The sequence below is a fragment of the Myiozetetes cayanensis genome, unplaced genomic scaffold (assembly GCF_022539395.1).
Source record: "Myiozetetes cayanensis isolate MyiCay16 unplaced genomic scaffold, myiCay2020 scf47, whole genome shotgun sequence".
Classification (NCBI taxonomy): Eukaryota; Metazoa; Chordata; class Aves; order Passeriformes; family Tyrannidae; genus Myiozetetes; species Myiozetetes cayanensis.
The window spans coordinates 437,413-456,681 of NW_026087709.1; the positions used below are offsets into that span (position 1 = coordinate 437,413).

At 66.9% G+C, this 19,269-nt stretch overlaps 2 protein-coding genes and 1 non-coding gene across 5 annotated transcripts; all 3 read right to left on the reverse strand.

The window, feature by feature from the left end:
• Positions 1 to 56: 56 nt before the first annotated feature.
• Positions 57 to 5,737, reverse strand: NCKAP5L (NCK associated protein 5 like). The gene is made up of 14 exons (XM_050330978.1): positions 5,640 to 5,737; positions 5,049 to 5,090; positions 4,844 to 4,950; positions 4,449 to 4,517; positions 4,303 to 4,341; positions 4,044 to 4,163; positions 3,845 to 3,958; positions 3,214 to 3,558; positions 1,857 to 3,172; positions 1,632 to 1,785; positions 1,476 to 1,554; positions 1,102 to 1,386; positions 873 to 1,012; positions 57 to 495 (listed from the first exon to the last, which is right to left on the reverse strand). The coding sequence occupies exons 3-14, from the start codon at positions 4,943 to 4,945 to the stop codon at positions 259 to 261; spliced, it is 3,000 nt and encodes a 999-aa protein (XP_050186935.1). The 5' UTR covers positions 4,946 to 4,950; positions 5,049 to 5,090; positions 5,640 to 5,737; the 3' UTR covers positions 57 to 258.
• Positions 5,738 to 8,247: 2,510 nt separating this feature from the next.
• On the reverse strand, positions 8,248 to 18,744 carry KANSL2 (KAT8 regulatory NSL complex subunit 2). 3 transcript variants are annotated; one of them, XM_050331021.1, is made up of 10 exons: positions 18,726 to 18,744; positions 17,481 to 17,739; positions 16,241 to 16,419; positions 15,787 to 15,901; positions 15,484 to 15,647; positions 13,871 to 14,037; positions 13,329 to 13,425; positions 10,979 to 11,232; positions 9,402 to 9,587; positions 8,248 to 8,737 (listed from the first exon to the last, which is right to left on the reverse strand). In XM_050331021.1, the coding sequence occupies exons 2-10, from the start codon at positions 17,729 to 17,731 to the stop codon at positions 8,624 to 8,626; spliced, it is 1,527 nt and encodes a 508-aa protein (XP_050186978.1). In that variant the 5' UTR covers positions 17,732 to 17,739; positions 18,726 to 18,744; the 3' UTR covers positions 8,248 to 8,623. The 3 variants fall into 3 exon arrangements, with proteins under 3 accessions (XP_050186978.1, XP_050186977.1, XP_050186975.1); XM_050331020.1 differs by lacking the exon at positions 18,726 to 18,744 and adding an exon at positions 18,011 to 18,248 and having other exon boundaries at positions 8,248 to 8,734; XM_050331018.1 differs by lacking the exon at positions 18,726 to 18,744 and adding an exon at positions 18,011 to 18,248.
• Positions 13,132 to 13,259, reverse strand: LOC126648269 (small nucleolar RNA SNORA2/SNORA34 family). Its single transcript, XR_007630775.1, has one exon. It is a non-coding gene; the product is annotated as a small nucleolar RNA SNORA2/SNORA34 family (small nucleolar RNA).
• Positions 18,745 to 19,269: the final 525 nt, after the last annotated feature.

A 19,269-nucleotide genomic window follows, 5' to 3' on the forward strand; every position in this document is an offset into this window, starting at 1 on the left:
CCGTGTCTGTCTGTCCCTCCCTCCATCCCCACGCAGCGGCTGCACCGTCACGTGTATAAATAACCCGGGGTGGGGGGCAGCTTTATTGAGTTAAAAACCCATGGGTGGGGGCTGTACAGGGCCATAGCACCATCGGAGAGAGCCAGGAGGAGGGGGGGGCGGGGAAAGCGGGACCCCCCAGTCCAGGCAGCACCCCCAGAGCGGGAGCAGGAGCAGCGGGGAGGGGGTGGAAGACGCGGGAGCGCGGCCGGGGGGGGCTCAGCCCTGGCTGCCGCAGGAGGAGAGGCTGTCGTAGAGCGAGTCGCTGAGGGACTCGGAGTGTTCCAGCCCGGGGGGGCCGTGCCCCCCGTCCCGGGACCGGGCCTCTGTGCTGCCCTCGTCCCCCACGTCCGAGGCGCTGGGGGTCCGGCTGCTGCTGGCGCTCAGGGCGGGGGGCAGCGGCGGGGGGGCCTCCGGGGACGCCCCTCGACGCCCGGCTGGGCTGCACACGGGCGCCTGGGGAGGGACAGGGTGGGCAGGGGGGGGGCTGCCCGTGCCCCCCACTCCCCACCAGTGCTCACCGCACCCACCGCCATCTCCTTATTGTGGGGGGACCCCGTGGGAGGAAACTTCCATCCCCCCAAAACGTTACAGGGCCTTGTCACCCCCACCGGGACACGTGAGGATGTGGCAAAGGACCCCAGAGCTCCTGTGAGTGCCCCCTGTCCACTCCCCGTGGCCCCTCGTGGCTTCTCCATCCCCGCAGTGAGGGCAGGAGGGTCTGGGGTCCCCATGCCGGGGTTTCAGAGTCCTGCTCCAGAGTTTTAGGGTCCCCACAGCAGTGTTTTAGGGTCCCCATGCCAGGGTTTCAGGGGTCCCACAGCCCCCTGTACCTGCACGGGCCGGTGCAGCCCCTCCAGCCCCTCGGAGGGGCACAGGAAGGGGTCGGCAGCACCGCAGGCTTTGGCGTTGGGGAAGGTCCAGTTCTTGCTCTGCTGGACACGCCGCAGCTTCCCGGTGTCATCCCCGGTGTCTGCGGGACAAGGAGGGTCAGTGCTGGCACCACCCATCCCTGTGCCCCCCATGGTGGGGGGCCCAAGCCTGGCCCGAGGGAACACCCACCTTGGGGCGCGGCGCGGTGCCCGTGCGGGCCGGGGGGGGCCGGGGGGCGGCCCCCGGGGGCGCTCCGGTGTTTGCCGGGCACCAGCAGCTCCTCGGCGCTGGGCACCTCCCGCTCCAGCGTCCGGGCCTTGCGCGGCACTTTGGTGGCGGCGGCGGGCACGGCCCCGGGCAGCGCCTCGGGGCGGCCCCGCGGTTTGGGGGTGCTCTTGGCCGGGACCCCCCCATAGTCGGGGGGTGGGAAGGTCCCAATCCCGCTGTCCAGCGTCCGTGTCAGCGACCCGCAGGCTGCGGCACCGGGGGAGCGGTCAGTGCCGGGCAAGGGGGGCCCACCCTGGTGCCCCCTCCCCGCCGTAACCCCCCCGTCACCCCCTCACCAGCGAAGTGCTGCGATGTCCCCGACTCGGACAAGCTCTCGTCCGAGGGCAGCTCGTCCCGGAGCCCCACGTCCGGCACCTGCAGGGGCACGGAGGGTGAGGGGTCGGGGGTCCCCGACCCAGAGAGGGGCCTGGGGGCTGGGGGGAGATCCTGACCTTGTCCGGGGGCTCCCGCAGGTGCCCCACGATGCCGTTGCGGGGCGGGCGGCACAGCCGGGGGTCTTTGGCGTCGGGGGGGACCCTCCGGAGGTCACAGAGCTCCCGCTTGTGCTCCAGGCGGGTCTCGTAGGGAACGTCCTTCCCGTCCACCCTGTGGGGGAACAACCCGTCAGGACAGGCCACAATAACCCCCACCCCGAGGGGACCCAGGGGGGCACTCACCTGTCCAGCAGCTGCTGCATGAAGGTCTCGGCCGTCACCTCCTGGTACATGACGGGGAGGGGGCCGGGGCCGCGGGGGGGCCCGCGGGGTCTGCCCTTCTCCAGCGCCAGCCCCTGCAGGAAGGCGTGTTCCTCCCGCAGCGCCTTCCGCAGGTCCTCCGCCTTCTCCATCAGCTTCGAGATGTTGAGGCTCTCGGCCTCCAGCTTGCGGGCGGCCAACTTGACCTCCCTGCGCAGCGGGGCGGGGGTCCCGGCCCACTCGCGCCCGCGCCCGCCGTCCCCGCGCCGGCTGAGCGCGGGCAGTTTGCTGCGCCGCAGCCCAAACCAGCTCGCCAGCCCGGCCTTGCCCTTGGCCTCGGCGCCCGGCGCCCGCTCCTGCCCCTGCAGCCGCAGCACGTTCTCCTCGATGCCCTTCATCACCTTCTCCTCGATGGCCGAGTGCCCCGCGGCGCCCGGGACCGGCCCCGTGGGCTCGGGGGCCGCGGAGGGTTTGTGGGGGCCCCCGCCTGCCTTGGCGCCCGAAGGTTCCTCGCCCCGAGGCGCCCCGGATTTGCCAGCAGCCGCCTTGGTGGGCAGCTTGGTGGGGCTGCCGTGGGGGCTGCGGGAGAGACTTGGCGGGGGCGCCGGGGGCCCGCGGGGGTCCTGCCGGTGGCTGCGCGCCCCTTGCCCCCCGCCTTGCCGGGGTCGCCCATGGAGCCGGAGGAGTAGCAGCGGGCCAGGGGCTCGGTGCCGTCTGCCTGCCGGGGTGCTGAGGCTGCCCCCATGCCCGCCCGGGGTGGGCGCGGCTCGGCCCCGTGGCCCCCGTTCAGGCCGCCCTGGGCCGGGGGGCTCTCGGCCCTCAGCCCCTCGCAGCTTGCCCAGGGCCGCCAGGCGCTCCTTGAAGGGCAGGTAGCCCGGCTCGGGGGGCTTCTTGCCGGGGCGGCGGGAGGGGGCCGAGCCCCCCGTGCCGCGGCGGGAGCTGGGTGGGGAGGCAGCCGCCCGCTCGGCACCAACCGGGGGTCCGGGGGGCCCAGGGGGCTGCTCAGCTGCCTCGAGGCGCGGGGTGGGGGAAGGCGGGGGCTCAGGGAGCCAGGCTCCGGGGGCGTCGGGGAGCGCGGCGGCTGAGTCCCGGCGAGGCCTCGGGGTGGGCACCGCGACACGGGATCTTGGAGGGGTGGGCGACCTGGGGGCTGAGCGCAGCCCCCGGGCGGGGCGGCAGCAGCGCCTTGGCGGGGAGGGCAGGGCGTTGGGGACCCCCGGCGGAGCGGTGCGAAGCCCCCTCGGGGTGTCCTCGCCCGAGGCGCAGAGCCCCAGGAACGCGGGGTGGTCCCCGCGCCACTGCCGGGGGGGTCCCCCGGGGGCTCCGCCGTTGCGCCGGCAGCAGCCCCCCCCCTCGCCCCGCAGCAGCCGCTCGGCCAAGGCGCTGAGCAGAGCCCCCCGCGGCGGCCCCCCTTCCTCCGGAGAGGAGCAGGGGCTGCCCTCGGCCCCCGCCACCCCCCTGCAGCCCCCGGGCCCCGCAGCGGGCAGGGGGGCCAGCCCGAGGCTGCGCAGGGCTCGGGGGAGCCCGGGGAGGCCGGGGGGGGCCCCAGCAGCGGGTCTGTCTCCTCCAGCTTGCGCAGCACCTCCAGGATTTGGGCTTTTTTCTTGAAGAAGGGGGACAAGGCGTCCAAGGGGGGGGCGCCAGGGCTGAGCCCGGGGCTGCCCGACGGCACCGGCGGCAGCACCTGTGGGGACCGGGCACCATCACCCTCAAAGCACCCGGCAATGAGACCCCCCCAGCACCAGGGGGGACACCCTGGGGACACTGCCAGAATGGTGATGCCATGGGCACGTGGGTGGGGACACCAAGGATCCAGGGAGGGCGATGGAGAGGACGCTGTGGGCCTCGGAAGTTGGGTGGCTCCCACAGGCTTAGGGACACCACACGCTGGGAAGAGGGAATGGGGAGCGGGTGCCACAGCCTGGAGAGGGGGACAGGAGGACTGAGGGGTTGCAGACACCAGTACCTACCTCAGGCAGGGGCACACAGAGACCGGGGGGCAGCAGTGGGGGTGGCTGCTCTGCAGAGCATGGCTGGGGGGTGACCGGGGTGTCTGGGGGCACCGGCACCGGGTGCAGCGGCAGCTGGAGAGGAGGGAGACGGCGGGTTAAGCTCTGGGGGGACTTTGCCCTGTTCTCCCCCCCAGCTCCAACGTGGCTCTGGGCACACCTGGGGCAGGGACCCGGTCGAGAGCTGCAGCTTCTGCTGGAACAGGTCACTCAGTGCCTGGTTCTGCCGCTCCAGCTCGAACACCCGTTTCTTCAGCTTGATGCACTCCTCACGCAGGTCCTGGCCATGGAGAGGGGGTAGGGCATTAGAAAAGACCCCTCAGACTCCCAGCATCCCCCCCAGACCCCCAACATTCCCTCCAGACCCCCAACTTTCCCCCCAGACTCGCAACAACCTCCCCGGCCCTCCTGACACCCACCTTTTGGTTGAGCAGTGCCTGCACCACATGGTTGGCAACCTGGGGAGCAGAGGGGGGTTTGGGTGGGGTGGGAGGGCACACACAGCCCCGTGCCCTGGCACACACGTGTGCACACATGTCCCACATGTGTGTGTGTGTCCCTGTACCTCATCCAGGCAGCGCTCGTACGTCTCCCGCTGGTTCTCGTTGGCCTGGGCCAGGGCCGAGTTTTCCGCCTGGGACAGAGCAGGGACAGCTCAGGGGATGCAGTGGAGGGGCCCAGGCACCTGGACCCCCCCCACCATGGCACCAAGGGGACCCTTCTTCTTCCTGGTGGGACCCAGGGCCACTCATGGAAGGGCAGAGTTGACCCTGGAGTGGTGGCACACGAGGGCCATGGAAAGTGCTGCCCATCACCGCAGTGTCCGGGCTACGGGCTCCATGGCAGGCTCTTGGCACCAGCTGCACGGTGGCCATGGTTTCATGGTGGCCGTGGCTGCCTGCTGGCACCAGCCATGGCTGCCTGGTGGTCCCATGCCCCGGGGGTCCCATCCCCATGTACCTCCAGCTCCCGCAGCCGCTGCAGCAGCTCATGGCTGGTGCCCGTCTCGCCCAGGGTCGCGGGGCTCCCCGTTCCCGGTGCCTCAGCCACGCTCTCCGACATCGCTGCTGCAGGGGACACACGTCAGGAGGGTCCCTGCTGGCCCTGGCCAGTGTCCCCCGGCCCGTGGCACCCCCAGGCCCTCCACAGCCCAGTCCCCCCTTACCTGGCTCGGGACGTCCCCAGCCCCGTCCCTCTGCGGTGTCACCTGCCAGGAGAACAGGGTTGAGGGGGGGGACGAGGTCTCAGGAGACCCCCGGGGCCGAGTCCTGACCCCACCGGCACTGGGAGACACAGGGAGCCCTCCTGCCACCCAGCCCCTTCCTGGGGCTGCGAGGGCCCTGGGCCGGCACCGGAATGCACAGCACCCCCGGGACCGGGACCGGGACCGGGACCAGTCCCGGGGCACCGGGATGCGCAGGACCCCAGGACCGCCATCAGGACTAGCCCCGGGGCACCGGCACGAGCAGCGCCCCCGAGACCGGCTCCGGCCCCGCCACCGGGGCACAGGGATGCGCAGCACCACCGGCACCGGGATCAGCACCGGCCCCGGGGCACCGGAACGTGCGGCACCCCCGGGGCTGACCCCGGCGGTCCCGGGGCTACCGCGATGCCCAGACCCGGTGCACAGAACCCCCGGTGTGCGGACGGGCCCCCCTCCCGGTACCGCACACCCCGCGCTCCCCCCGGGGCTCCCCCCCCGCCGCCGGTGCCGCCGCGGCCCCGCGCTGAGCCCCGGCCCCGGCCCCGCACTCACACCCGGGGCTCCCGGCGGCGCCGCCCGTCCCGGCTCAGCGCGGCCCCGGGGCCGGTCCCGGCGGCGGCAGCGGCTCCATCCCGGCCCGGCCCGGCCGCGCTATTGTTGGGAGGCGGCGGCGGCGGCTCCGCCTTCCCGCCGCGGCCGGGGAGGAGCCGGGGATGAGCCGCCGCCGCCCCCGGTGCGCGGCTCCGCCAGCGCCAGCCCCGGGGAACCGGCGCGGGGACCCCCGGCACAGCGGGCATCGTCCCGGCAGAGGAAGCACCGGGAATCCCCCTGCGGCACCGGGCACGGCCGGCGGGGACAGGACACCCCACGGAGGGACACCCCCACGGGGCACCCCGCGCCCTCGGGAGGGACCCCCCCGGAGCCGGGGACCCTTCGGGGAGCCCCCGGGGCTGCAGGCGGAGCCGGGCCGTGACCCCGGACGTGGCCGCCAACCCCCCACCCCACGAGGGTGAGGTTTGGGGGGGGTCGGGGTTCACACGAGGCCACGCGGCCCCGGTTCACCCGGACCCCACGGCACCGCGGCGTGGGGGGCTCGGCAGGACAAGGGGAGCCGGAGGAGACAAGAGGAGGGTCTGGGGGGGGTGATGGAGGGGACAAGAAGATGATCTGGGGGTGATGGAGGGGACAGGAAGAGGGTCTGGGAGGGCACGGCCACACTTCTCACGTGCTGTCCCTGTCCCCTGCAGCCCGCAGGGTGATCCCATGCGGGTCCCCGTGGTCCCCATTGTCCCCGAGGTGCCCGTGGGCCCCTCGCCCGCCCCCCGCGCAGGAAGCGGCCCCGGGGCCGGCGGCTCCGGCTGCGTCACGGGGGGAAGTGAGGCTCCGTCTGGAGGGGAAGAGCAGCCCGCGGCCCCCCCAAGCCCCCGGCGGGGACAGCCGGGGGGGCGCCGACAGATGGACGGCGAGGCCATCCCCTCCCCCAGCGTGGGGCCCCGCGGGGGCAGCGCGAGGGTCCCTGTGGGGAGGGGGACATGGCACTGGCACAGCCGAGAGCACCCAGAGCTCAGGTCCCCTGCCTGGTGTCACCCCCCGCCATCCCCCACTCTCGGTCACTCGTCCCCACTGCCCCGGGCACTGTGGGGACACGGTGTGGGGACAGGGCACGTGCCCAAACCGCGGCCAAGGACGCGCCAGCGTGGCCGTGACGGGCTGGCCCTGGGCTGTCCCACACCAGGGTCTCCACCCCGAGCCAAGGGACACGGGGTGACAGCCCTGAGTGTCCCCAGCCCTTCTGGGTTGCTTTGGGGACAGCCCAGGGACGTGGGGTGACAGCCCTGAGTGTCCCCAGCCCTGCTGTGCTGCTCTGGGGGCAGCCAGGACGCACTGGGGACAGCCCAGGGACAGCCAGGATGCAGCAGGGACAGCAAGGACACCCTGGGGACAGCCGGGATACACCGGGGACAAGTGGGATGTGCTAGAGATACAGCCTCGGGGTGCAGGGACACATCGAGGACAGCTGGGACTCGCCAGGGACACGCAGGGACAGCCAGGGATGCGGTGGCAGCACTGGGGACAGTCAGGGATGCGGTGGGGACAGCAGAGACACACACAGGGGTGTACTGGGGACAGTGGGGACCAGCGGGTGGGATGGAGAACAGTGGGGGACACCTTGGGGACAACGGGGATGCACTGGGGACATACCAGGAACAGCCAGGATGCACCGGGGACACCCCAGGGAAAGTCAGGATGCAGTGGGGACAGTGGGGACATAACAGGGATCGTAAGGATGCACTGGGAACACCCCAGGGACAGCCAGGGTGCAGTGGGGACACTGGGGACACCCCAGGGGAAGTCAGGATGCACTGGGGACACCCCAGCATGCTCTGGGGACAGTGGGGACAGCGGGGAGAGCCGAGGACACAACCGGGATGCGCCGGGGGGCGCTGGGGACATGCGGGGGGCTCCGACCGGGCCACCCCGCGCCGCTTCCCCGGGGGCGCCCCCCAACCCCCCCACGGCACGTCCCGGTGCCCGGAGGCCACGGACCCCCGCCGGTGCCCCGAGGGCGGCCCGAACCCCGGGCCCCCGCCCGCCCCCGCCGCGGCGCGAGCGGACTCACCGGGGGCTACGGCGGGGCCGGGGCGGCATGGCCGGGGCTGGGACCGGGGCTGGGACCGGGACCGGGGCGGGACCGGGGCCGGGGCGGGACCGGCGGCGGCGGTGACGTCATGGCTCCACCGGGCCGGCCCCGCCCTGCGCCCCCGCCGCCGCCAATCCGCGCCCGGGGGCGGCGGAGGTCCCGGCGCAGGGTCCAGTGCCGCTGCCGCCGCATCCGTGCCCCCGCCGCCCCGGAGCTGCTCGAGACGGGCCCGGTGTCCCCCACCCCTTCCCCCGCCGGGATTCGGTACCGAGCGACCGGATTGGGACCGGCCGCGTCCCATGGACCCCCACCGTGTGTCCCCCACCGCTGCAGCCGCCGAGCTCCGGGGTCGTGGGTGAAGGGCCTGAAACAAGGAGTGACCCCAAAAGCCCCCGGCAGCAGGACTGGGGGTCTGGCAGCAGCATGGCCCCACCCCCTGGGAGATCACTCATCCCCCTCTGGAGCACCCCTGAACCCCCCGGCCCTCAGCTCATCACCAAGACAAGGGGACACCAAGAGCCCACCTCCATTGTTTTATTGTGGGGGGAACCTCCATCCCCCCAAATGTTACAGGGCCACGTCACCCCCCGGGGGCACACGAGGACGTGGCAAAGGATCCCAGAACTCCGGCGAGTCCCTCCCTGCCTTCTCCCAGAGACCCCCTGTGGCTCCTCCATCCCCACACCAAGGGTGGGTCTGGGGTCCCCATGCCAGGGTTTTAGGGTCTTCATGACAGGGTTTTAGGGGTCCCCACTCTGTGGTTTTGGAATCGCGTCAGCAGAGGAACCAGAGCTGTGGCTCGTCCTGGCACTGAGCCGGGACATCAGCGCCTGTGGGTCCCCCCACGTCCCACGCCGAGGGTCCCACAGGAGCAGAGATCCAGGTGGTGCCGGGCTCAGCTCACAGCCCCCGGCTCCAGGCTCCCGTTGGCAGCAGCTCCCCGGGCCGAGGCCGATTCCTCCGGCCGCTGGTCATCCTGGGGCCCCGTCCGGCCCGGGAGGTGACCCTGCTGGGGACACAACAGGGACACTGAGCTGGTTGTGGTGGGACACGGCCAGACCGGCCTGGGTTGGTGTCGCTCCCGCACAAATTGGCTGCTCCACGGCACGGGAGTGCCAACAGACCGGGAGACGCTTCCTCTGGGCTCCTGTTTGAAACCAACGGCTACGGCAAACCGGGGGCCTTCAGTCACAGCCTGGGCTGGGGCCCCCCCACCCCAAAATTCGGCTCCCACCCAGGGAGGGCTCACAGGGGAAGCAGGACGAGGTGACATCTCCAAAGAGGACACGCTGTGGGGTCACCCCAAGGAAGCCCCAGGCCCTGGGTGGGACACGAGAGGAGCAAATTCAAGCTGTTCCAGCGAAAAATGCGACTCCAAAGGAGAAAACAGAACCTTTAGCCTGGGAAGCCGCTCCCCTAAAAGACCCCAGCTGGGATTAAGAGGCTCCCACAGTGGGCAGCCTCCACGGCCACACATCCCCAGCGTCCCAGACATCTCCCAGGACACCCACGGAGCCATCCTGGGGACTGCCCCCATCCCAGGGCTCCTAATGGCATCCAGACGGTGGGCACAGCGTGGTTGTGTGGGAGAGGAGCCCCCCCAGGCACACAGGGGTGGTTCTCCCGCTGGGAAAGCACATCCTGGGGAGGGCTGCGGCCCCACCAGGCCCTACCTGCGCAGGGGGCTCGGCCGGGGGGCCGAGGGGGGCCGAGGAGCTGCCCCTGTCGGGCTCCTCCAGCGCCAGGATGTCGATGGGAGCCTCGGCCACGTCCCGCAGGGACGGCTCGAGGGTCACGGAAGGGTCGAAGAGCAGAGGGGACGGGGGGCACTGCATTCCATCGCCCACCACGTCCAGGTCCTGGGGAGGGAACGGAGAAGGGGCTCATCAGGAAGGGTCTGAGGAGACACAGATCCTCACAGTCCTTCTCTGTCACCCCTGGAGCAGCAGAGGAAGAGGAGGAGGAGGAGGAGGAGGAGTGGGCATCGTGCCAGCAGGACCCCCAGCCAGCAGCTGGAACACACCACAGGAGCCTCCTCCTCCTCCTCCTGCAGGAATGATGCCAGCACTGCCAAGGACAAGGCGTTGGGACACACGGCCTGGAGCCCAGCGGGATGTGTTGTCCCAGGAGTGCCCTCCTGGGGACCCCCGGAGCAGTGCCCCCCTCTCCAGGATGTCACACCCCCCCCACCACCTGCCCTGGCACCACAGATGGGGACGGATGGGCTCTGAGGACTCCTCCATCTGCCCTCCCTGCAGAGGGGAGAGGCTGGGATTTGGGAGAGGCTGGGATTTGTTTTGGCTCCAGAGGGAGTTTGACACGAGGGTGAGATTCCTGTGACTCACGAGTGGCACCTCCCCAGCCTGGCACAATGTGAGACACAACACAGATGCCCCCGGCAGCCGCAGCTCCAGAGCCCAGCATGGGGAAAACACTCCCGTTTTTCCTTTCTAACCCCAAAAAATCCACCTCCTGTTTGCACGGGAAGGGGCTGGGATTTGATCCAAGCTCCCCCCAGCCTGACCCCATTTGCTCTCCCAGCTCCTGCCACCCCTGGGGCTCTGCAGCTGCTGGAATCCCTCCTCCAGCAGCAAACTCCAGAGCAGATCCAAGCTTTGCCTCCAACAGCAGCGCTCAGGAATCTCGGGAGCATCCAGAGCCCGAGGTGACACCTCACTCAGAGGAGCAGCTCCCACGGATTGGGGTGGTTTTGTTTTGGTTAAACAAATTTCCAAGGATTTTAAGTGTGTTGGCTTAAATGCAGGATGCCAGAATAATCTGGGGATTAAAATCCTCATGTTTTCCTCATGGGAGAGAAAACGGGGGGGAAAATAAAAAAAATCCTCTTCTTAAGAGGCCCCTACAGGGATTTAAATGAGCACAGCCCTTCCAAAGGAGCAGCTCCCAAACCTTCCCCACTCCTGCCCTTTCACAGAATCCCAGGAATGGTTAGGCTGGGAGGGACCTTAAAGTTCATCCAGTTCCACCCCCTGCCATGGGCAGGGACACCTTCCACTAGACCAGGTTGCTCCAACCTGGCCTGGAACACTTCCAGGGATGGGGCAGCCACAGCTGCTCTGGGCACCCTGTGCCAGGGCCTCACCATCCTCACAGGGAGGAACTCCTTCCCAGTATCCCATCTCACCCTGCCCTCTGGCAGTGGGAAACCATTCCCCCTCATCCTGGCACTCCAGGCCCTTGCCCAAAGTCCCTCTCCAGCTCTCTTGGAGCCCCTTCAGGCCCCACTTACATCGCTGAACTCCAGGGGCAAGCTCTCAGAGGGCTGGAGCTCGGCTGCGCTCAGGTAGAGCTCGGAGGGAGCAGCTCCCAGCTCCTGGGGCACAGCCAGGCCCTGCTCGGGGACGTACATCTGGGGGGGCAGGCGCAGGTGGAGGGGGCAGCACGGCTCCTCCGACAGGCTCACGGGCACGGGCTTGTTGCAGGGCACCTCCTCGGAGCCCTGGCACGGCTTGAACAGCGTCTGGTTCGTGTCCTGGCAGATATCTGGGGGAGAGCTGGTCAAGGGAAAGCAGCCCAGGTGCAGCCAGACACGCACCCAGGGGGGCAAGACTCCCAAACCCCCCCCTTCCATCTCTCCCTGATGAAGAATCCACACCCCAGAGCTCCATCCCGACTGCCCAGGGACGTGGGTGACGTTATTTCCATGACGGAAAACTGGGACAACAGCCACAGCCTCCCCGTGGGGGCTGGGAGACGTGGCTGGATCCCTGCTAAAACCACTCGTGTGGATGTCACAAAGGCACGGGATTAACTTTTGTTTGCAGACATCCAGGGAGAAGGATCAGCCCCAGCCCCACACGCAGGGACATCCCAGTACACACAATGCCTTTCCCACAGCCGGGAGTTTCGTTCCGGCATTTCTATCCTCCCAGTGCATTTCCCTTCCCAGTGGAAAACCTGTTCCTGCCAGAGGTGTAAATGGGATTTCCTGCCTTTAATCACAAACAGAAGCTCTGCTCTGATTGTGTCGCACTCGCAGAGCGATCCAGCGGCAGAGGAGCCACGGATCAAACCCCATCCTGCTCTGATCCCGTCCTCCTCCAACCCCATCCTGCTGATCCCATCCTCTTCCAACCCCTACCTCCTCCAATCCTGTTTCTCTTCCGACTTCTTCCTCCTCTTCTGACCCCTACCCTCTTCTTCCAACTCCCTTCCTCCTCTTCCATCCTTTTCTCTTTTGATCCCTTCCTGGTTTTCCACCCCCTTTCTCCTCTTCCCATCCCCACCCTTTTCTTCCAACCCCTTCACCCTCCTCAGACCCCCTTCCAATCTCAGCTGCTCTCCAGCTTTGGGGGCTTCATTCTGCAGCATTCCCCTCAAGCCCCACAGCGTGGGAGAGGGAAAAAAACACCCCAAACCCACATAAACTGGGAAAAGGCGCCAAGTTTAACCCAGTTCCTTAAGCTGCCAAGGCCCGAGATTCATCCTTCCCTCCTCTCCTCCCTGAGCAGGGATTTCTCATGGATCCACTTCCTATCGGGCCGTGGGGAGCCCTAATCCAGGCTGGCAGCAACGTCAGAGCCCATCCCAGTGCAGATGGATCTGAGCCACCCGAGGGCAGGGGTGGGGAGGAACAGGGTGGGGAAGGCAGGTTTTCACCTCCTGGAGTGACTCCCAGCTCCAGCACCGACTGCACCGGCAGCCAAAAGCACGGACTGCCAGGGTGCCAAAAATCCCAGGCTGGTCCACCTGGAGCCTCTCCCATCCCCTCAGTGCCCTGTCACAAACAGCCCAGCTCCTGGGAGCACAGAGAGAAGCCGTGGCTGCAGATGTTGTAGGATGCAGATGTTATCGGCCGCCCGAGGAAAGGCTTGTTTGTGTCGGGGGGAGTCAGCTGAGAGCTCCTCCCCGCCCTCCCCAGCACCAGCTGCCAGCAGCAGCTTCTCTGGCTGTTTTATGGGATTTATCCTGCCTTTATTTTGAGGCACAGGGTGGTTAGAGAGAAACAAAGGCAGCTCCCAGCTCCTGCTCCCCGCGTGGGGGTGGAGGTGAGCCGGTCAACTCTGGGGACAAAACAAACCCAGGGGCTCCCAAAACCCCACAAATCCAGAATTTCCCATAGACCCACGAGCTCTCATAGATCCAAGAGAGCGGATGGAGCAGAAGCACCCAGGGCAACGCTGGGGCCGTGGATCTCCCCCATGCTGGGGGGTGATCCCTAAGCTGAGGCAGCTTTGGGAACTGGAACAGCTCAAAGCTGAAAGGTTGAAAGAACCTTTCAGGGGGTCACAGCAACCAAGCTGGGCCGTGGCAGCTCCAAACAGGTCCAGAACTACCCCTCACAGTTCAGGCCTCCTTGGGTTCTCTGGGTGCTCCCAGGTGAACTGCCCACCCTGTTGGGATGCTCTGGATCAGGGAGGCTGTGGTGGGACCAGCCCATCCCTTTGTCCCTCCCACACGAATCGGCTGCTCCATGGGACGGGAGCGCCAACAGACCGGGAGATGTTTCCTCTGGGCTCCTGTTTGAAACCAACGGCTACAGCAAACCAGTGGCCTTGATTCAGGGCCAGGGAGGGAAAAAAGGGTGGGCAGAGACAGGGCAAACAGCCAGGGACAGCGTCAGGGGGATCAAAGGATACGCGTGAGGCAGTGCCGGGTCATCGGCAGGGACGGGTTGGAGCAGCGGACGTCGTCGACAAAGGCCAAGCAGCGCTGGCTGGAACGGGTGGTGTGGGCCTGAAATCAGGGAATGACCAACCTTAAAGCTCCTGTTCCACAGGCAGGGACACCTTCCACTAGACCAGGCTGCTCCAAGCCCTGTCCAACCTGGCCTTGGACACTGCCAGGGATGGGGTAGCCACAGCTTCTCTGGGCAGCCTGTGCCAGGGCCTGCCCACCCTCACAGGGAGGAATTCCTTCCCAATATCCCATCTAAACCTCTCATCTCTTAGTTTAACCATTCCCTCTTGCCCTATCACTGTCTGGTCACTGTAAGTCCCTCCTCCTCTTACAAGCCCCTTTTAGGCATTGGAAGGGGTTTAAGGTCCCCCTCAAGCCTCTTTTTCTCCAGGCTGAGCACCCTGCCGGTGTCCTAGCAGGAAGGGGGGGAATCTGCCAGGGGCCTGGCATCACTCCTGGGAAGAGACAAGAGGGGAGACCCGGCAGGGGTGTCCCCACGGACCTGCTGGGCGGCGCCGTCGGTGGCCAGGACGCGGCGCTCGCGGAGCTGCCGGTGCAGCAGAGCCTCCACCCCGTAGCGCTGCCGGTACCTCCGCAGGCACTTGAGCCGCTTCAGGTTCTCCCTCTCCTTGGCCATCAGCCCCTCGGGGCCTGTCAGGAGGCTGCTCCCTGCAGGAACAGGGAGGGGAAAAGTCAGGAATCTCCACCCACCTGCCCGGGTTTTTTTTTTTCAGCACCAGGAGCCCAAACCTCTTGTCAAGGGCTCTGACAGCCACACAGGCGGGTCCAGAGGGACAACACGAAGCTTTGGGTGACATAAATAACGCAGGTTCCATCCCAAAAATTTACCCTGACCTCTCTGTGCACACCAGGAGCACTTGGGGCCACAGGGTAATTTTAAAACCCCTTTTAGAAACAGCCCTGCCACTCCCGTCCGTCGTGATTCCAGCAGCTTGTCAAATTCCAGGTCGCTCCTGTGCGAGTTCTGGAAGCTTCCCCGCCAGCATTCCCGGCCTAATTACAGGGCAGCACTCAGGATCTGCTCTCCTCTGGCTGCTTTGCTAAAAAGAGTTCTGCAAAATTGGTATGTACCAAAGTCCTGGTTATTTTTACTTGGGCCTGAGCTGAATTATGACATTTTCCGGGATGAGCTATTAAGGGATGATGCTGGAAAAAAAAAAGAGTCCTTCGCTCTGCAGTACTTGGGATCAGTTACAGAGCCCGGTTTTGCCTCAGTTGAACTGGGAATTCCTGCTTCCAAGAGCATATTCTGCACAGGGAGGATCCCAACAGAGGCAGAGGGAAAGCTGCATCCACGCTAAGGAGGAATATGCCAGTACAGCAGCACTGGTGCTACTGGAACCAACTCCTGCCCACACACCCGGGGCCTTACGGATGAATATTTTTTGTTTATAAAAGCAAAAACAGGAAATCCCAGTACAAAAAAAGCACTTTTGTCTCAGAATTAACTTTGTAAGCTCATTTCCTGTCAACGCTGCAAGGCTTTGAAGAGCAAAGAAACGCTTTGGGAAAGCTCTGGAACCCCGACGATGCGGATCTGCAGGCACGGGGCCAGCACAGGATCCCAGAATCCCTGAGGTTGCAAAAGACCTCCAGGATCACCGAGTCCAACCTGTGCCCAATGCTCTCACCTTGTCCCCCAGCCCAGAGCACTGAGTGCCATGTCCAGTCCCCCCTTGGACACCTCCAGGGATGGGGACTCCACCACCCCCTGGGCAGCCCCTTCCAGTGCCTGACAACCCCATTTCCATGAGGAAATTCCTTCTGATGTCCAACCTGACCCTCCCCTGGCACAACTTGAGGCTGTTTCCTCTCATCCTGTCCCTTGTTCCCTGGGAGCAGAGCCTGAGTCTCCCTCAGCTCCCTCCTCCTGTCAGGGAGTTGCAGAGCCAGAAGGTCCCCCCTGAGCCCCCTTTTCTCCAGGCTGAGCCCCCCCAGCTCCCTCAGGTCTCCAGCCCCTTCTCCTGGTGCTCCAACCCCTCAATGAAACACCTGCTCTGAGCATGGAACCCTCACCCTGCTCCAAAATCCGCCTCTACAAAGGCCAAAACCTCCTCATTTGAGACGTTTCTCTGTGCACACCCTCGGGCTCACCGATGGCCTCGTGCTCAACCTTCCGGCTGTGCAGGAACCGGCGCTTCTTCTCCTTCAGGAGGTGCTGGAGCCGCTTGAACTGGTCGATGTAGAGGGACTGGAGCCGGATCAGCTTCTCCCTCATGATCAGAGCCACCTCCTCGGCCGTGTACACACCGGCGTGCCTGCAAGAACCAGGGAGCAGGGGCCGTTCAGGGAGGGGCCCTCGGGGTTGTTCTCCTCGAAGGGCGTGGGGATCCCCAAAGGGTGTGGGGGATTTGGCTCCTCACAGGATTTAGTGGGATTTAACCCCCCCCGACCCACTTGAGGGGATCCTCCTGGTCGCTGTCGATGCTGTCGGCCTCGCTGTCGGGGTCCCCCCGCCACGTCTGCTCCACGGTCACAGGGTCCTGCTCCCCGTCACTCCAGCTGTCCTCATCTGGAACACACAGCATTGGGAGTGGTAGGACACTGCCCCACGGCCCAGGATGGCCCCACAGCCCCACGGAGCTGAGCTGGCCCTGCCTCGTGCCAAGAGGGAATTCTCCACCCCAAAACCGAGCGAGGGACCAAGGGGAAACACCCCCAGCTGGGCAGGGTCAAACCAGCCTTGCCAGCAACCACGGAACACCACTGAGCAACCCCACTAACATAAACCTGTGGGATGTGGGGCTGGCAAGCAGCACCTTTTACCCCCAGAGCCCAGGGTGGATTTAAGAAGGGAGATTTTGGGCTTTGCCACACGGAGTGCCCAGGCCCTGTCCCGAGGATCCCTTACCCAGGATGCGGCTGGCCTCGCTCCGGACGCTCTCCGTGCTCTGGGAGCCCAGCTCGGACCTGGCATAGGAGCTCAGCTGGCACAGCAGGGTCTCGCTCATGGGCCCGGGGTGGGATTTCTTGCCCTGGGCCTGGAGCGCCAGCGCGTTCCGCCGGGCGTGCTCCGCGCAGAAGGACGTGCTGCGGGATAAAGGAACCATGGGATCGTGGATGGTTTGGGGCAGAGGGACCTCAGAGATCACCTCATTCCACTCCATGCCACGGGTAGGGACACCTTCCACCAGCTCAGGCTGCTCCAGCCTGGCCTGGGACACTCCCAGGGATGGGGCAGCCACAGCTCCTCTGGGCAACCTGTGCCAAGGCCTCCCACCTTCACAGGGAGGAATTCCTTCCCAATATCCCACCTAACCCTGCCCCCTGCCAGTTTGAAGCCCTTCCCCCTTGTCCTGGCACTCCAGGCCCTTGGAAATGGTCCCTCTCCACCTTTCCTGCAGGTTCCCTTCAGGTCCTGGGAGGCCACAATGAGGTGACCCCAAAGCCTTCCCTTCTGCAGGCTGAGCAATCCCAATTCTCCAGCCTTTCCCCATGGCACAGCTGCTCCATCCCCCTGATCATCCTTGGGGCATTTTAAAAACCTCAGAGAAGCAGCAGCACAACCAGGTCAAAGCTCCCCAGGGCCGGGGGGGCTGTGCTGGGGATTATCCAGCGGGAAGCTCCGTGCTGGGATGAGGGAAGGACGGCTCCCACAGGGGGCCTGGAGCACTGCAGCCACCTCCTGCTGGCCCAGGGCACAGCCACAGTGCCAACAGGACTCCCTGGAGCCTCCTTCCAGCTTTGGAAGAGGGGAGACGCTTCTCTGAGGGGCCCTGGAGCAGCAGGTGAAGGAGGGAAATCGTGGAATCTCCCGAGCTGGATGGGACCCGCAAGGACCATCAAAATCCAATGCCTGGCCCTGCACAGGACACCCCAAAATCCCACTAATCCCAAAACCTCAAGTCCTGAAGCTCTGGCATCCCTGGGGCCGTGACCAAACCCTGGGGAAACCGTTCAGTGCCTTGACCACCCTCTGGGGGAAGAACCTTTCCCCAAAAACCCCACCTAACCCTGCCCTGGCACAGCTCCAGCCGTTCCCTCGGCGGGGACCACAGAGAGAAGAACCCTCCTCCTGCCCGTTTCAACTCCACAGGGTGAAAACCCCACGGGGAATCCCGGGCAAAGCAGGAGGCAGGGGAGGCGCTCACCCATCCTTCTTCTCGGGCTTGGGGGCGGCGTTGGGGCAGCGCTTGCCGTTCTTGGCGGACACGTAGCTGCACTGCTTGAAGGGAGCGTTCCTGTCCTCCAGGATGTGCTTGATGCAGAACTCCTGCCCCTCCAGGCGGGGCTGGGAGCAGGGCCGGGGGCTGAAGGCACAGGCCAGCGGCTCCTGGGGCCGCGGCACCGGGGTCAGGCGGCCCCGGCTCGTGGGCAGCACGTGGATCCGGATCCTGTTCATGGCAACACCTGCGGGGAAGGAGAGGGGATGACACGGCGGCAGGACGAGGAGCAGCTCCCGGGAATTGATCTGGAGGGAATTCTGACCCCCATGGTCAGTACGGTCCCCATCCCTTCAGGGCATCCCCCAGGTCCTGGGCCCACCCCATCCTCACTGACCAGAACTCCCTCCTGAAGCCCGGGGTGTTCCAGTTCCTATCCCTGCCTGCATCCCCCTGCTCCCGGTGCTCCACGGGCCCGTTCCCACCTCCACGCCAATGCATCCCAGTTCCCAACTCACCTCTATCCCGGTGTATCCCGGTCCCCATCCCGGTCTATCCCGGTGAATCCCAGTCACCATTCTGGTCTATCCCGGTCTGCCCTGGTCTGTCCCGGTTCCCATCCGGGTCTATCCCGGTGAATCCCAGTGTCCCATTCCGGTCTGTCCGGGCCCCATCCCGGTCTGTCCCGGTCTATCCCAGTTCCCATCCCGGTCTCTCCCGGTCCCCATCCCGGTCTGTCCCGGTCCCCATCCCGATCTGTCCCGGTCTCTCCCGGTTAACATCCCGGTCTCTCCCGGTCCCCATCCCGGTCTGTCCCGGTTCCCATCCCGGTCTCTCCCGGTCCCCATCCCGGTCTCTCCCGGTCCCCATCCCGGTCTGTCCCGGTTCCCATCCCGATCTCTCCCGGTCCCCATCCTGGTCTGTCCCGGTCCCCATCCCGGTCTCTCCCGGTTCCCGTCCCGGTGCCCCCGACCCGCGCACGTGCTCCGCCGCCACCTCCCCCGCGCATGCGCGCTCCCTCCGCCCCGGCGCCGCCATTTTGTCCGCGGGCGGCGGGCGCGAGGGGGAACCCCCGTGAGGCCGCGCAGGCGGCGCTGCCGGCGCGGGGAGCGGGGCGGGGGCCCGCCCGCGGGGCGTTGCGGGGCTCAGAGGGCCCGGGGGAGCGCGCGGGGCCCGCGGGGAGGGGCCGCGCCGGGGCCTTTGGGCGTGCGGGCGGCGCCGCCGCCATCTTACCTCGCTGCCGCCGCGGCCTCCGCGCAGCCCCGGCGCGCGCCCGCCCCGCCGCCTCAGTGGCCCGACCGGCAGCCAATCGGCGGCGGGCGCGGGGGCGGCGCCGCGCGCGGTTGGGCGAGCCCGCCGTCACTCACCGAGGGAGCGGCCACGCCTCCCCCGGGGGGTCACGTGGGCGCGGAGCGGCGGGAACGGGACACGTGGGCGCGGCGGGACCGGGGGGGACACACCGGGATGGGGCTTCGGCCCCGGCAAAGGACGAGCTCCCGGGAGCCCCGGCGTGGTCCGAGGGCTTGGCCAACAGCCCCTTTCGGTTGTTCCCGCTCCCCTCCCGGTTTCCCGGACCGGCTGCGGACCGACACTGCTCCCCGCCGGTTAACGGGAAAGGCAGAACCTCCTCATCACGGGAGAAACCAGACTCCAAAGGAGTGGGGGGAAACAAGGGCTGGGCCTTTGTCCAGAGCCTGAAATCTAAGCCAGACCCAAAACCAGACCTAAAGCCATTCCCAAACCTGGGGGGCACCGAGGGCAGAGGTGCCGGAGGGGG